Here is an 18,810-nt window from a genome sequence, read left to right as displayed (position 1 = left end):
ATCATATATTTATAATTTAGTTTTTAGATTTTCAATGATATCTGGAAACATATTTCCTTTGCAGTTTAAAATAAAGTCAAAGGTTCAGGATTAGTTCTGGATAAGTTAAAGGGATAGTTCACCCACACATAAAAATTATGTCATCATTTACTCACCCTCATGTTGTTAAAAACCTGTATACATTTCTTTGTTCTGCTGAACACTAAGGAAGATATTCAGAACAATGTTTGTAACCAAACCATTTTTAGCTCCACTGACTTCCATAGTAGTATTTGTTCCTACTATGGAAGTCAATGGTGTTTCTGTTTACTGCTTCTTTACAAATATCTTCCTTTGTGTTTAGCAGAACAAAGACATTTATACAGGTTTGTAACAATATGAGAGTGAGCAAATGATGACAAAATGTAAAATTTTGGGTAAACTATCCCTTTAATCAAACTGGGGTCTGTGGCCCCTGGGGGCCCTGAAATTGTGTCATAAATTGTGTAATAAATTAATTTATCATAACTTCTGTGTAAATAAATCTCAGAAAAATAGGGCTACGAACTAAGTAGCACTACATTGTATAATTCAATGTTTGGTTTAATTAAAATTTTAAGTTTGGGAATGTTTTATGTCATACATTTTTTTAAGGGGGGTCACAAAGGGATGCACCATATACAAGTGGGGCCGCACGCCAGAAACGTTTGAAAACCACTGCTTTAAATACTTCTCAGATGTGGAGTGTGGGTCATAATTTTAACTTTCATAGAGACAGCAGTTATAACTGGTGAGTCTTCCAAAAATAAGGGGTATTTACCCCTATTTTGCAATTATTTTTTTTTAACTGATCTCATCTATCTTCCTCTATTATATTAGAGGAATTCTGAAGGAATTGATGCTTATAATGGGAATTGTGTAAGTTTGAATGAAAACTATATTGGTTTATGTGGGTCTCTCTGCTAAAGTGTTGGGTTTATTACTGCAATGTTATCTGGTGGATACCATTCAATAGTACAATGCCATTCAATCCTACTGGAATAAGGCCCAAACATACCACATATACAGAAATGGTTTGTGTAATGGTTTTAATGGTAAACAGCTGTGGTACATAATGTTAACCATTAGAAGGGTCTATTTTTTTCCAGTAGCGTTCACACATATTTTACTATGTTACAAGGTCCTATTCATATATATTTTGCTATTCTACATATCATTTATTGAATTAATTGAACAGTTTAATTCACATTAGGTAAAAGCTCCTAATTTGAAAAGTAATCACTGCCATCTAGTGGTCAAAAGTGACATCGCTCCTCTCATTTCTTTCCGGTCGTTCTCCCACCGGACCGGAATGGCGCTTGGTGTTCAACACTGTAAAAGGAAGTTGCCCTGCAAAACTTTTAGGATACAATCCTGTCCGACCAGCCCCAAAATGAACAACCCATAACCTTCAGTCTTTTAATGGTAAGCCTTTTTTTATATCACCACGATTGCCCTCACTAAAAGTTCAGTCACGACTTAATTATTTATTTAAATAAACCAATGCATGTGTTTTGATAATGTGTGGAGCTTGAGTAACAGGTTATAGGAACTTGTTTAATGTGTATGCTTTACCAAGAAAAGTTCCAGCTATAGTAACACAATAAACCTGCTCGATACATTATAATGTGCACGTGATGCAATGTATCCTTTGATATAAACGCATACTTTGCTGTTTGGCTGAAGACACATCAGCAGCGTATAAATACCAACTGAGCAGCCTACCTATACAAATATCATATTGGGCTTGTAAGCATTTTTAAACATCTGACTAAAAAGTATACTTCATCTTAGAAAAAGTACTGTTACTATTACTAATTACTATTACTAATACTGTACTATTTTGTAAGTGTATGTAGGCAGCTCACAATGTTTTGAAACACAGTCACAGTCAGTCTCCTCACATGGATCATGTTGCATGTATATGTGCAAGGTGAGATGAAGTATACTGTGTCCAGTCAGAAAGCCCCGGCTTTCTACACACACATGAATCTCACAAGCATGGCACGAGATGTTAAATGTGCACTGCAAAGAGCAAAAAACAAAATATCAACATTGGAGAATGAGCTGTCTTTGAAGTGAGTATAGTTTTTATGTCTGTTAGATGAGAGTGAGGAATGGGACATTACATCAGTAGTATTCAGTTGGGTAAATATGTGTGAATCGGCAGAAATGACTAGTTGCTGAGATCTGGATTCATTTTTTTGTGTTTATTTTTTATGTGTTTATAAATATTTGTGTGTTTATAAACTGTGCTTATTAGTGTTAAAGGGATAGTTCATCCAAAAATAAAATGTTGTCATTATTTACTCACTCTCATGTTGCTACAAACCTGTATAAATATTTTTCTTTTGATGAACACGAAGGAAAACATTTTATGGAATGTTTGTAATCAAACCTCTCATGAGCCCCAAAAAATAATACCATGAAAGTGAATAAGGCTCACAAACTGTTTGATCATGAACATTCCTCAAAATATCTTCATTCGTGTTCATTAAAACAAAGACATTTATACAGGTTTGTAACAACACAAGAGTGAGTTAATGATGACAGCATTTTTTATTTTTGGGTGAACTATCCCTTTAACTGTGTCTCTGTAATTGAGCTTCATGTCGTGCTACATTACCACCTTGGGTGTGCATTATTTTAGAATAATTCAATTGCCTGTCGTCAATTATTTCTTAAATATACCACGGGTCTGTTGGATGCTGTATTCTGATTGGTTGAGAAATGTTTCATGGGTATGCATTATTTTTTGATAACCGCACACCTAACTTTTCAAATGTCTTAAACATAGGCACCAGAGCAATGTTTGTGGTAACCGTGGTATAAGAGGAATATTGACCCCCGTCCTTTGAATTATTTGAAAATAATGCACACCCGCGGTGTAACGGCATAACCACCTTGTCCTTGCTTGGGTGTACATTATTTTCTTATAATTCAATGGCCCGTCGTCAATTAGTCCTTATATATCAAACCAAGAGGCATCACAAGGGAAATAGACTAGACCAGGGGTCACCAACGTGACCGCACAGAGTCTGTGAGGTGCCCGCCAAAGCACATTCTATTAATAGTCTCAACTGTAATATTTATTCATTACATATTTTTTAATATTAGCTTGGCTTGGTTTACGTATGTTAGAATTTTAAACAATACTAAAACATATAAACAAGTCAAATAAAATAAAATAAACAAGTAAAACAAAAAAAGTTTAAGTAGACTATATCAAAAAGTAGCCCTCCAGATTCTTTTATCCATTGTGGTAGCCCTTGCTCATAAAAACGTTGGAGACCCCTGGACTAGACTGTATCCCAGAACTACCTTTTTGGAACAAAATAAGATTTTTAGGGGCTGTAAGAAGTAATTTCTTCTCATGCAGAGTAAACATAGACATGTTCTGCTAACATCTGACAAGCTGCAGAAAGCATCCAATTATTTTTGTTTATTCGAAACCATACATTTTAGTTTTATCTTTGTAACCTAATTGCCTTTTTATGTATTGCTAAATCATTTCTGTATTTCTTTTTTTGTTTCGTAATGCAATAATATTTAAACTAGGGGTCTCCAACGTGGTATATTTTTTTATATTAGCTTGGCTTGGTTTACGTATGTTAACATTTTAAGAAATACTAAAACATATCAACAAGTAAAATAAAATAAAATCAAAAAGTAAAACAAAAAAGTTTTGAGTAGACTATGTCAAACAAATTAGCGTCGCACACCTGAAGTGAATAGATAGGTGCGTAGAATAAGAAGACAAAAAGTCTCGTAACATACACAAAAAGCAATTCCCGCACACTATCTGCTTGCTGAAAAAAAGGAAGATCAATCGATCGAAAGTTGCAACGCAACAATCATTAAATTTTTCAACAAGCAGATAGTGTGCGGCAATTGCTTTTTGAGTAGACTATATCAAAAAGTAGCCCTCCAGATTGTTTTATCCATTGTGGTAGCCCTTGCTCACAAAAAGGTTGGAGACCCCTTAACTTTTACATGTTCAAATACCTTTTGGGCATGCCATACTTTATCACCTTGAAAACCTTAATTACAGGTATATACTTGTATCTGTTTTGTAGTGCTGCCTCACGATTAGTCGCGACTAATCGTTTGCAGAATAAAAGTTTTTGTTTACCTAATAAATTTGTGTGTACTGTGTATAATAATTATGTTTATATAAATACACACACATAAATGTATAATTTTAAGAAAAAAATATATTTATATAATAAATATTTATATTTATATATAATATAGATTATATATAAATATTAACATGTATATACACATGCAAATGTTTCTTAATTATATACATGCATGTGTGTATTTGTATTTATACATAATTATTATACACAATACACCCACATATATTATGTAAACAAAAACTTTTATTCTGCAAACGATTAGTCGCGACTAATCGTGAGGCAGCACTGCTGTTTTGACTCATTTTTGTAACTTTCTCATGATTAAAGTACAAGACAATTCACCCAGATTCCTGGTTTCTAACATGCATGCATATTTGCACACTAACTGACTAACTAACTAACTCAAGCACTTAGTTTAGTTATAAGGTTACATCCTTGTGGTTTGTGATTAAAGGGATAGTTCGGCCAAAAACGCCATCAAACCCATGATTCACTCACCCCCAAGCCGTCCGAGTTGCATATGTCCATCGTTTTTCAGACAAACACATTTTCGGATATTTTAGAAAATATTTTAGATCTTTCTGTTCATTAAATGTAATGTTGCGGGGTCCAGCAATAGTCCACGACCTTCAAGTCCAAAAAAGTGCGTCCATCCTTCACAAATTAAATCCAAACGGCTCCAGGGTGATAAACAAAGGTCTTCTGTGGGTAATCCGTGCGGTGTTGTTGTAGAAATATCCATATTTAAAATTTTATTAACGCCATAAACCACCTTCCGGTAGCGCCGCCATCTTAGACTCAGGAGAGAGGATTAGCGTAGTGTACGCACTTTTCTTAGTGACGTATGACAAATTCGGAGGGCGGGGGCACAGAGCAGCAGCAGAGAAACTCTGTACGCTGCGTAAGCTCTCATCCTGAATGCGCATCACTCCAAAATGGCGGCGCCACCGGAAGCTAGTTTATAAAGTTAATAACATTTTAAATATGGATATTTCTACAACAACACCGCACGGATTACCCACAGAAGACCTTTGTTTATCACCCTGGAGCCGTTTGGATTTAGTTTGTGAGGGATGGACGCACTTTTTTGGACTTGAGGGTCGTGGACTGTTCCTGGACCCCGCGGCATTGCATTTGATGAACAGAAATATCTAGGGTGTTTTCTGGAATGTCCGAGGATGTGTTTGTCTGAAAAACGATGGACATATGCAACTCGGACGGCTTGGGGGTGAGTGGATCATGGGTTTGGTGTCGTTTTTGGCCGAACTATCCCTTTAAGTAACATTAGACTCAAACCCATTCATGACAATTATAGCACATTTTTCACATACACACAACTAGAGGATTTGATGTGTAGGCCGTGAGCTCCTGAAGACATTGCTGAAGAGATTAGTCTGACTCACACTGGGTGCTAGTAAATGTATGAGCAGAACCAAACCCGACACGCAGAGCTTGAGCACCTACAGAGATGCTTTACAGAAGTGAAGCATAAATGCTGATATTTCCTCTGTCTGATTAAAGGGAGAGCTGCTCTGAAAGTGAAGATGATCAACTATCATGGATACACAAATCAGAACTGAAGGATTCACTGGTTGATATGTACAAAGGTGAGTCTGAATTCCCAAAATGTTAGAGGCTAATTGTATGGTGACAAGTGTGAAGTTGTTGAACGGATGTAATGTTGAACATTAGGTCTGTAGGTTTCACTTTATATAAGGGAACTTTAAATACTTGTACACATTATATAATACATCTATGACGACCTCACTTTGCTGTTTTCTTTGTTTTTTTAAGTAACTTTGGATAGAAGCATCAGCTAAATGCCTAAAAGTGGAATGCATCTATTCTGTTTCATTTTTATGTTTTTAGTTTTTAGCTTAATTTTAGTTACATTTTTATCGACTTTGCTATTAGCTTTTGTCATTTTATTAGCTTTATATTATGGTTTTCTTTACAAACAAATATTGCTAGTTTAACTTAAATGTATTTTTGTTTCAACTTTAGTTTAGTTTTAATTTTTTTTTGTAAAAAAATTTTAAGTCAACATTTCTAATGATCATTTACTTCAAGATTTCAACTAAAAGGCCTTTGATTCCAATTAACAGATGTGCATTTAATAGTTTTAGTTACCGATAATAACCCTGTTGTGTACCAGTGGCGGCCGGTGACTTTTTTTTTCGGGGGCGCTCGATGAGAAGTTCATTACAACATGTATGTAGCCCGTCATGTGTGTGGTTCCTTATTTCAAAATATATGTTCTGTGCATCGAGTGATCCTGTAAACATGTAAAATGGCATTATTCTGCCCTGTAAAAAATGCAACATGTTTTTCAAATCAATTTCAACTTGTTTTATCAACTTATCAGGTGTCAAAACTTAAAATAGTAGTTTGAATTTGAAACTAAGTTGTTTTAACTTCATACTGCATTTTTTGTACAGTGTGCAAAAATACTTAAGGAATAATTGATGACGGGCTATTGAATTATATGAAAATAATGCACACCCAAGGTGGTAATGTCGCACGACGCAAATAATTCAAAGGACCAGAGTCAGTTATTCCGCTTATACCACGGTAACCAAAAATATTGGTCTGGTGCCTATTTTTAAGACATGTTAAAGGTTAGGTGTGCGGTTATTGAAAAATAATCAACACCCATGGAACATTTCTCAGCCAATCAGAATCAATCATTTAACAGCCCCGTGGTATAATGTACTTTAAATTGACCTACACTGCAAAAAAATGACTTTCTCACTTAGTATTTTTGTCTTGTTTTCAGTAGAAATATCTAAAAATTCTTAAATTAAGATGCTTTTTCTTGATGAGCAAAATGACCTAAGTAAATAAGTTTAGTTTTAAGACAAATAATATTAAATTTAAGTGAAATTGTCCTTAAAACAATTTTTCTTGATGAGCAAAATGACCTAAGTAAATAAGTCTAGTTTTAAGACAAATAATATACAATTTAAGTGAAATTGTCCTTAAAACAAGCAAAATTATCTGCCAATGGGGTGAAAAAAATGGTGAAATAAGATTTCTTTTTTCTTAAACACTTAATTCAAGTAAAATTTTCTTACCCCATTGGCAGTTATTTTTGCTTGTTTTAAGCACAAATTCACTTAAATTGTATATTTTTTTGTCTAAAAACTCTTAGGTCATTTTGCTCATCAAGAAAATACATCTTGATTTAAGAATTTTTAGGTATTTCTACTGAAAACAAGACACAAATACTAAGTAAGAAAGTCATTTTTTGCAGTGTAGATGTGTGTACTGCCACTGCGGTATACTTTACCACTAGTTTAATTTAAAAAATTGTGTGGCAGTACCAGCCAGCCATCAAAATTGTGCAGTATTAAAATGATATAATCATTTATACAAGTCAAGATGCAGAATAAGACATTAAAAAATGACACATCAATTTTTACTCTCAGGAGAAAATCATCCAACATGTTCATCTTGTCAAAATCTATTGTCCATTAAACATATCCTTCTAGATTGTATTACATCTGCCCCTGTTAGAAACCTTTTTTACTTTTGAAAAGGTTTTTAATCAATTTAATCCAAACAAGATTTCTGGTGAAAATGAATTTGAAACATCTTTTCTAGTCTTCCTTTATTTAATTATACTTTATTCTCCCCATGAATATAGCCTTAGAAGCTGGTATGGCGTTTAAAAGGAAAGAAAGAAAATGATATAATACAACAGTCACTGTATGCAGTACAATAGAATAGAGAATGCAAGTGTCAATTTAACTGTGAATGTTTCCTTTATGTCAATTATTAATGCAAAATGATTTGAGAAAGCATCTAACTTTTATTAACTATATAGCCTGACATGTACAGTGTCAGATTAATTTACCCCGAATTTGTTGAAAATATGCCTCAAGTACCATGTTTTAATGACTATCACAGTAGTACAGTGTGGTTCTCAAACTTTTTGGCATGTGTATGGTGGCCCTCACGTGTGCCCTTCAAGGTTCCCTAAAAAAATGTATGACATAAAACATTGTAAGGCCCTGTCCCAAATGGCACACTCCGGACGTGTGGTCCTACTCGGAGGCCACACTTTGATGACATCACGTAGTCCAGACTTTAGGGACCCTTGATGTGAGTCCACATGGGTGCACCGGAGTCGTATTTTGGGACAGACTCGAGCATCACACTGGAAATAGGTAGAGAAGTTGCCCGTCAGTGTAAACTCCTCCCTTCCGTCGTCTGATTGGTCTGATATCCCTTTCGCAAGGACTTCTGGGTTGGTAAAGTGCGCAAAGCCTGCTGCAGTGCGGGCTTCGCTGAAGACCACATCAAGAGGGGAAAGGAGGCGTTGATGAGCACACTTCAAAGCGTAAAAATGACAGGTGGGACACCCTATGGACTCGTAGACTAAGCGAGAACGCGCAATTTAAGGCCACGAGACCCAAAGTCCACATGAAGTGCGCCATTTGGGACAGGGCCCAAAACATAAAATTTTAAAATAAACAAAACTTATTAAAATATACAATGTAGTGCTGTTGGTTAGTAGCCTTAAATTCTGTGTAATTAAACCTCAGAAAAATATGATAAATTAATGTATTTTACAAAATCTCAGCCCATCTCCCTCCAGTTTGAGAAGCACTTTAGTACACTGGTTTTAAATGCATTCTAGATTCTGGACACTAGATGGCGCTCTCGTCATGTAAAATGATTGTGAGATGCTTAACAGTCTGTGTTGCTGTATTAAATAGAGGCAAACTATAAGTGGTAGTAATTTGTTAACCCCAGGGATGAAAAGTTAATATTTATTGATTTTCAAAACGTGTCAAACACCAAAGGGGCTGCGAAAAAGATCCAGTAGAACTGCAGCTTTAAAAGATTTGAATGGATTTACAAAATCTGCAAATAATAGTCTATAATACCCATTACAAAAGCAGGGGTACACTGGAGTGATGGCATTAGATGGTAATACCATAGTATTCTGATATATATACAGTGTAACAAATTGTTGTTGAGTGATGCACAAAGAATGTAAATCATTAAGCATTTATATCATTTTTGTTTTTAAATGTATTTTAATTTAAAGTAGATATTTACCATATTTAGGCAATGCCCTATCACATTGTCTCCTGCATTACTAAGCAAGTTAACTTTTTTATATATCATTACAGTATAGCCTAGTATTGTGCTAGCAGTAGTACCATAGTGCCTTTTGGTAAACTAAACAATTATTTATTTGTGTTAAAAAAAAATTGCCACTATCTAGGCCCATCTAATCTTTATATGTTGAGTTGCTCCTGTCTATGCCCATCTATGTATAAGAGCATCATTGAATATCATATGACAGTGATGTGCCTTTAAAAGCGCGCAGATCAGGTTTGATACATTGTACGTGACGTCTGTTTGTTTTTCGGATGTAATGTCAGGCTTGCTGTTTCTGTATATGCTGACACATTCTGCGGTAGTGGAGCCCAACCCAATGCATTTCAGCCTTGGATGTAGGCTAAGACCTGAAACAGGATCTACTTAGCATGTATCCTGATACCTTAGACCGCAGGCGTGTATGTGCGCGTGCATATGTGTGTGCGCCTGCAGGTGTATATGGCTGGATGCCCATATTTATGGCGTTGTTTGTGTTTGATGCGCAGACTTTGCGTCTGTCCCACAATCGCAAGCATACGCACAGTCATTGTTAATTGACATGTTGTAATATTTGTGTGTAAAGGGTGTATTCACTTTAAGTTCTTCCGTTTGGAGTCATAAAACGTGGAAGCGGTCCTGTGCTGTTGTACTCTTGGAGTTGTGCTTGTCCAATCAGATTACTGAATTTAAGATGACTAAAGTATAATTATAAGATATGCAATGTTGGTTTTTGTAAGTAATAATTCTTTAGCATGTCCCTGGATCTATGTTGTATTCATAAAACAAATAGTTTTATTACTTTTGATAATAAATTATAAACTATTGTGCATCATTTTTCCCATTGTTTGTTAGTATAGCGCTTTTATTAAAGTTAAAGGTAAAATGCCATAGAGCTTGCAAGTGACGTCTTCGAACCCAAACTGGACACTGTCTCCGTTTGAACGAGTTTCTCATGCGTCCGTTTCCCCGCTGTTTTTATTTGTCTTACGTGGTTTGGGATAAGCCCGCTGCTGTATGCTGTGATGTGTTATTACAACTGACAATCTTGCGTGGGTAAACTGTCCTTTCCAAGTCTAAATTCAAAGCACACACCAAGTCCGTCATAACAAACATGCTAAGTTTCCTACGGAGTTGAATTGGCCTTCCCGACAAGAGCAGAAATAGGGCTACAGTCTCAACAAGCTTTGTTCTTAGCAGGTGGATCGACCTTTGACTTAACCCCTCGCACCTCCCTCCTCCTGCGCGAGCCGGCCGGCAGGAAACGTCCTGTTTGGTCCCATCGGAGGTACGGTGTGGTCCACCAAGGCTTTTTTGACAGCCACCCACTCCGATACCGCATCTTGTTCTCTCTTCGCTTCGAGGAGGGCAAGAGGCACGCCGGCGACCCTTTCGCATCTTCTTTGTGGGTCCCATTGAAGTTCAAAATCCCTGGGATAGAGTGCGGTGTGGCCCAGCAGGCCTAACTCCCTAAGTGGGTGGTCCACCAGTGACAGTGGGATTCCACAGGGCTCTGTCCCATCTTTTGTGTCTCTGTGTTGGTTTAAGGAATAGACCTAGGAAGGGCACTGCTTAACTGTTTAAGCCCGGTTACTGTGATCTGAAACCAAACAAACCTAGCTGAAAAGCCTGCACACTCACAAACACACAAAGACTCGGGCTGTAAAACCCAAGCAGAGGCTGGCAAAAGATCTTGAAATGGAAGAATTTTGCATTGTTGGGGTAAATCTTAGTTGCAGTAAAACAAAGCAATCTTATGGCAATTCGTACGTATTATATGAGGTGGCTAATTCGTACGACTTGTCTGATATGCCTTCTCCTCTGGGGTTTAAGGTTGGGGTTTCATTATTGTTTTAATTATAAAAAAATCTTATGTTTGTGTTCGATTCACTTATTGAATTTATATGAATTAGCAGACTCGTAAAATACATACGATTTCACGTTAGATCAGGCTGGATAAAAACACAAAGAGCCTCTCTTTATTGGTAATGTGTGCACATGAATGAACTTTGGATTTTCTTTGCATTTCCATCGTTTTCATTTTATTCTCATGCAAAGAATACATGCATGCTACAGTTTGAGGAAAATATATGTTTTTGCATAACGCCTGTTTATCATAAATGTAAATTAAGGTGGTGAATAATACGAACATGGCCACAAACTTGATTGGGTACAACTAGCCTGATCTCATGAGAATTTGTACATAATTTACGAGTTGACTAATTCATATTAATTTGTAAAAGAATTAATCGTACAAAAAGTATGATTATCATTAAAAACGAATGATACTATAACTCCACCCCTAATCTTGCCCTTAACCCCAACGTCACAGGGGAAAAAATACGAATTAGCCACCTCGTAAAATGCATACGAATTGCCATGAGATAGTGTTGGTACAAAATCATTTAAAACAAAATAGCACAGTTATTTTTTACATATTTTTTAAATATTTATAATAGCATAGGTTTGTTAAATTTTATAATTACAGATCATTTTATAACCAATTTTTGAGATTCATGCCTTGTGCATGCCTCATTTTTTTTACTATTCACAATTTTCTTTGACCCCTTTAATTAAGTTGTAATTTAAAAGGATATTCCACTTTGATAAAAAAATCAAATCTCGATAATTACAGGATTTTTCTCAATTTAATAGACTTTATTAAACCCCAACAGTTTACAGTTTCAACGCAGCTTCAAAGTGCTTTAAATGATACCAAACGAGGCAAGAGGGTCGTATCTAGCGAAAAGATTTTTGACGATGAAAATGAAAAATATGCATTTTTAAACGGCAACTTCTCATCCTGCACTAGCCATTTGCTGCGTCACGTGTGAAACGCACACTTGCATTCCATTTTGAACAATACACTGACATAAAGATATTAATTAATATCATTCCACATACAACAGTGTCGGAACGGTCCTCTTTCTTCACACTGGTTAACACTTGGGGCGGTAGTTTCGCCTTACGTTATGCGTGACCTTTCGCCGTGCTTAGTTACGCAATACGTAAGGTCGAGCTGGCGCATCACACGGCTATGCAAGACTAGGGGTGTGCGATATGACGATATTTGATCATGAATGATTAAAAAGGTCTCCATGATCCACTTTTTCGGAAACATCATTGTATCGTGATTCGTGCTACATCAAGTACGCAACACCATATACATGAAGGTGAGGTAAGGGTCGGGCATGCCTTTTTCCGTGTCCGCGTTTGGCTCGCACATGCACGCGTCCGCAGAGCTTTCAAAGTATACTTACCGCGGCTACGCGCGGATGGCCGTTCTCCGACACATATGCAATACAAATGATTTCTTATTCAAATTATTACTCTACCAGGCTGTCAGGGCATCACTGATTTGCAACTTCTATAGTACATGATAATAAAATTAGGATAAGTAAAGAAAAGTAGCCAATCCCCCATTGCAAACAAAGTTTAGAACAAACATCTAGAAAACAAAGAACAGAAATCAAACATTATGGTGATGAAAATCCCCCACAGCTTTCTGTTCTTGGAAGAATTAAAAGTAAAAGAAGAGAAAACGATACTGTCTATTTCCTTTTGTGTAATTGTCTGTATCTGAGTGTCCTGTCTCAATATTTTCTCATGCATGCGCTGTTGTACGCGTACTGTCCGTGCACTTTCCACGCATATATTTGTTACCTTGTAGGACTGCGTTTTTAAATGGGGGCATTAGTATGGCAGTATTAAGGCTCAGCAATGGCAAAATAGTCTTTAAAAACAATAGAAAAAGAACTGTGATAAAACCATGAAATCGTGATTTTGCCAAAACCAATCGTGATATGCTATTTTCCCGATATTGCCCCCCATCCAAGACAAGAACACTGAAAAAAATGATTCATTGAATTTAATCAATTTTTTTAAGGTAAGTGGTTGCAATCAATTTATTTAAGCTACATTTAAACAAAAGTTTTATTTTATTTCATGTTACTAATATTTTTTGTTTAAATGTAGCTTAAATGAATTGATTGCAACCACTTACCTTTAAAAAAATTATTAAATTCAATGAATAATTTTTTTCAGTGAAGTTGTGGTTTAAAAGTGCATATTTTTTCTTTTTCTCACCCAAAATGACAATTGTTTTGCTAGATAAGACCCTTATGCCTCATTTGTGATCATTTAGAGCCCTTTTGAAACTGCATTGAAACTGCATTTTTAAACTGCATTGAAACTGTAAACTGTTGAGGTCCAATAAAGTCTATTAAAATGAGAAAAATCCTAGTATGTTTTCCTAAAAAAAAACGAATTTCTTTTCGACTGACCAAAGCAAGACTTCAACATTTTGGATGACATGGGGGTGAGTAAATTATCAGGATTTCTTTTTTATGAAAGTGGAATATTCCTTTAAACTTTAATTACTTAAATGGATTTAAAGTCTTTCAACCATGTTTTGTATAAAATTGTATATTGAGAATTTGTGACCCTTGTGAAAACTCAAAACTCAAAAACTCAAGCTAAAATTATTTTTGTGATTTGCTGTTTATTTACATTAATGCCAAACACTGAACTCAATTTGAAATCAATAAGTGAAACCAAACTTTGATGCTTGCTATTTCATAATTTGATTTTAAAACTTTTTTATTTTTGTAGAAAGTATTTTTACTTTCTACATAAAAGTAAATTTTTAAGTATTCGTATTTCATCAGTGTTTTTCTATGGAAAACATACATTCCAAAGCATATTGTCATAATTTTTACTCCACTACATTTCATAATTTCATCTAATATTTTTTTACCTAAGTAAAAAGTTCTTTTGTAGTTTTACTCAAGAAAAGTACACAATTTAATGTAATTAGGTATTAAATACATTTTATTATGCAATATAAAAGGAATACACAGTATGTATGCTTTAGAATGTAGTGAACATTTTTTAGTACATTTTTTCCCAAGACAAACACTCTGATAAAGCACGGATGCTTGGAAAATTTACTTAAAATACTCAAGTAGTGTCCGCCCCTGCACATATGTTATATCTTAAAAAAAATAAATGCAGTAAAGCTCTGTTATTATTTAGCCGCTTAATTTGAACACCTTTGGCTTTTTAATGATAAAGGAGGTTCTGATCCATCCCGCATCTCTTAAGAATCCAAGCGACGCTGCTATGTCCTCTTTTGCCACCCAGTTGCGAGCAGGGATTCCAGACGACCTGGTGATGGCCCATGAAACAGAGAAAAACAAACACGGCTTGCTTTGCTGTGAACCACAGATGCTTGGGAACTGTTTGAACAGGGAGCAATTTAAACGGTCACTCCTGTGGCCCGTCCTCAAACATCGAGTGGTAATGAGGACGAAGGACCCTGTCCTGTGGCCCCCGGCCTCCCCTTTGCTTTTCAACACATTCACGCTCCCAGAGGAGGCAGGACCAATAATGACGGGCCACTTTCACAGACTGGCAGTTTTACTGCCTTTTTACCTACTTGTATTTGGGGAATGTTTGTCAAACTCTGAGCTGCCAGAAACGCTCATTGGGTGCGGACGGATGACACTTGAGTTGGGGAATTTATTGAGAGCAGGCCTGTTGAGAAACATTGTCCTGACGTTAGGAAAATAACCCTGTCCTTGGCAGATAGTTTTTTTTTGCATGCTTGTTTATTAATATTTTGGCTAGTTTTGAAATGCTTTAAAAGTGTATGTTATCAAAGCCAACTACAATATGAGTCCTCCAATGTGAGATGTTTATTGCATAGAGACAAGCATCATTGCAATGTATGCGTGCATGCGGTTGAGAAGAGCCGGTCATGTGACTCCGCTATTGTACAATAGCTGCTCTGTAAATATTTGCGTTGATGTACGTCCTTGCTCACACAATACCTCCCGCAAGTCTCTCCGCATGTAGCGCCCAAGTGCCTGTGATATCCCAATATCACACATTTATACAAACTTTGTTTGTTCCCAAATGTTCTCCAGTTAAAAAGAAGCCCTTAATGTTCGGTCTCCCGCTGTTTGAAGCAGTTTGTTTGAAGGACAGGTCGAAGCACAAGCGCCTCTCATTATTAATGGTGGAAAAAAGAAAAGGTCTGTTTGGATTTGACGCTTCTGCATTGCCCGTAGTTCAGCTTTGCAGGTCGTGTTAGAAAAAGGATTTCCTGAACAAAGGAAGATGTGTTTGTTGAGGATCCTCGCACCAATAGCTATGTGTGTGTTTTAGCGCCGGGCGCTGAGGTGACATGCACACCGATCGCAGTGGGTTTTGTAGCCCTTGCGCCTTAAATGTTGAGTTGATATGACAGTTTTCCATTTAGGAATATTATATTGTAGGAATATTTGTAATGCCATTAGAAAGATAAGAGGACAATCAAATCTGTTTGTTATTTCTCTACACCCTTTTTTGAAAACTAAACCTTTTTTGTTATGTTTTTTACTTTGATTGTTACTGTATGATCTGAGGTTATTTGTTAACACTTTCTATGAAGCCCCTTTTTATAATACTTTATAATGCATGCATAATGCTTTATAAAAAGCTGTCACTTTGGTTTAAGCAATGAAAGACCACTCATAAGATGTAGTAAAATTTTATGCAATGTTTTGATATGAATGCAATACATTGTAATAACTTGTACCTAATATGGTAACTGATGTAGTTCATTATGTTATAAATCATCATACTCTTAAAATGTATATTAGCCACATAGGTAAGTATGATAACTTATTATATTTGTTGTTTTTATTATTTATTATATGATATAATATATTGTTTTTTTATAAGGCATTACTGTATGTCTGCATTATAAACTTTCATGGAAAGTGTTATCTTTTATGTTATTATCTTGAATTTGGTGTATATTACAACCCATACGATTGTTTAGATCGTTTGTCCATCCCCCGAAATACGACAAAAATATGCATTTACTAAATTAGCTCCTCTACCGGCAGCAGGTGAGACTTAATGTATTAGGGCAGTCGTTTTCAAACTGGGGGCTGTGAGATGGTGCCAGGAGGGCCCCAGTTTTATGACATTTTATGAAATACATTGATTTATCATGAATTCTGTGTAATTAAACCTAAAAAATAAGGCTACTAACCAAAAGCACTACGTTTTGTATAATTTAATGGTCTTTTTTTATAAAAATGTTGAGTTTTAGAACAGTTTTTGTCAGAAATTTTCTTTGGGGGGCCGCGAAGGAATGCACGGTACACAATGGGGGCCACATGCTGAAAAAGTTTGGGAACCACTTGGGTATGAAATTAAATACTGGGATATCATTTTGCAATTTAATTTAAAACTTCACGATTCAATTTATTTATATTACACATTAAACTATTCAGCCATTTTAAGCAATAACGTACCCATTTATTTATTATATAATAAAACACAGCATACAACATTTTTTTTAAAAGTCCAAATATTCAAAGCATGATTGATTTATATAAGGAAAAGATGCAAAAGTGATCAATATCTGATGTAAATCTTCAGATCTGGTGCGTACACTTGTTAAAAAATCAGTTTAAAGCTATTAAGATCACATATTATGTATGATAAATGGAAAAAAGGGAGAAAGTGAGCTTGTGTTTTTGTTAAAACCCTTAAAATTCCAGCGTACCGTGGGAGGGACACTGCATTATTTGACAGAAAATTAAAAGCAAAAAGCTAAACATGTCATATATCTTTGGAAAGCTGAAATTCTTGTGATTCGAATGATGTAAACTGTTTTAAGATTTTTCAATACAGCAGGTACAATTTGTGTCCTTTTCAGGCATTATTTTGAGCCTTTTTCAGGAATTTTAAGGGGTAATAGGCCGAGCAATCACAGTGACACAGCCAAATATTTATCACTGTTATTTGTTTTTAACAATAAAGAAAAAATATCAATCAAACAATAAATACTATATTACTATGTTAAATACTATATTAGTATATGGGTTTTGTGTAGATAGGGCAAGAACATGCAAAAGGAAATAAAAGATATCAACAGTAATAGACATTGAAGAATGATTCATTTCACAGATGCTTTTATTCAAAGTGATTTATAAAATGAGGACATGAACATACAAAGTTCGATTTTTATTGGAAAGTAGAAGGATGATGCGTTGAAACTTGCAGAGCTTTCTGTAGAAACGTCAGAGAGTCGAGAAGGCGAAACTCTCGTCCAGAATGTCTTTCATAAGGCGGTTGACCTTCAGTTGACTCTCTCACCGAGCCCAACCTCTCCTGTTTGGCGTCTCTTCGATGAGTAATAACAGTCTCACGGCTGGTGACGCCACCTTGCACTAGTTTCACAATCTTTCTTGCCACAATAAGGCTTTGTTTTCTCTGCGTTTCTGTGCCCGAGTTAAAATGTCGAAAGGAATGTGGTTGAAGTGTCGAGTTTTGATCGGCACAAGAGCAAGGGTGGTCACAAATAAAAGCATTGCTATAAAAATCCTTAGTATGACACTGCTGGATATTTTTGTAAACAAACAGTTTTATTGGTTCGGGTCTTGACTGCCAGTCAGATGTTGGGAGACATCTTATATATTTATATTTTGTTTTCAGTGTCGTAGTTCTGCATACTATACAGCTGTATACAATACATTGGCATGGGCATTTTCTTTTGGACTTTTTTATTTACTCATTATTTTTAATTTTAGTATTGTAAAGTAATTTATACAGAAGGCACATTTTATATTCAGCTGCAAAAGAAATTTCAGGAATTTAAGTTGAGTTAAATAAAGCTTTTAACATGATTAACACAAAATCAAACACTTCACTAGTGACAGACCGATATTCAGAATTTTTTTGGGGAGATGTTATGTAATCTTTTCATTGGGCCAGTAGGCTAATTTTCTCTATTACTTAAATTTGTTGACACTCTGGGCCCTATTTTAACGATCTAAGCGCATTGTCTAAAGCGCACAGCGCAACGTCTAAATGGGCGTGTCCAATTCCACTTTTGCTAATTTAAGGACGGGAAAAATGGTTTGTGCGCCGAGCGCATGGTCGAAAAGGGTTGGTCCTATTGTAATGGGAATATTTTGGGCGTATACGTGCAATAAACCAATGAGAGTCTCAGCTCTCATCCCCTTTAAAAGCCAGTTGCGCTGGCGCTCTGTCTAATCTCTATTTAGATGACGGACTTGAAAACTGAAAAACTAAGCGGAGGAAGACGATCCCCGGTTTAAGATTAATGTTAAATAATTGTGTTGTTTTTCACTTGTATTGAAATTGTTATTTTTTTATTAAAACCTTTAAAACCCGTTTTCTTTTAGTCATGGAAGTAAAAAGCAGACTTTTAATTGCTTTAAATGTATGGCTATCCAATATCATCAAAAAATAATTTACAAGTATGTAAGATAAGGTTTGTACTCTAAAAATACTTTATTTGTAACAAACAGGAGATAAAGAATTTGCAAACGGCTCTCCTCACGTTTCAGCACTTGGACAGCGTTTTTTTAAGCAAAGAGTTTTTTTAAGCATTACTTAAAATGTTTCTCATCTCACCATATCCACAGGTACAGAGTCATCATATACAATAAATCCGCGAGGTAGCATTAAAAAACACATTTAAAAACAGATGCATTTGTTTAAAGCAAAACATTTATTT

General features: G+C 35.6%; 1 protein-coding gene across 1 annotated transcript in view; it reads left to right on the top strand.

The window, feature by feature from the left end:
* Nucleotides 1-1,292: 1,292 nt before the first annotated feature.
* The window catches only part of mipol1 (mirror-image polydactyly 1), a 99,055-nt gene continuing 81,537 nt past the window's right edge, over nt 1,293-18,810 (top strand). Inside the window, exons 1-2 of the mRNA XM_055172443.2 lie at nt 1,293-1,443; nt 5,682-5,767. Coding sequence (XP_055028418.2) covers nt 5,758-5,767 — 10 coding nt within the window. The 5' untranslated portion in view covers nt 1,293-1,443; nt 5,682-5,757. The remainder of the gene's footprint in view (nt 1,444-5,681; nt 5,768-18,810) is intronic.

Source organism: Misgurnus anguillicaudatus, chromosome 7, assembly GCF_027580225.2.
Source record: "Misgurnus anguillicaudatus chromosome 7, ASM2758022v2, whole genome shotgun sequence".
Lineage (NCBI taxonomy): Eukaryota > Metazoa > Chordata > Actinopteri > Cypriniformes > Cobitidae > Misgurnus > Misgurnus anguillicaudatus.
Note: the sequence above shows the minus strand (reverse complement) of the source record. Positions and strands in the feature narration are given on the sequence as shown.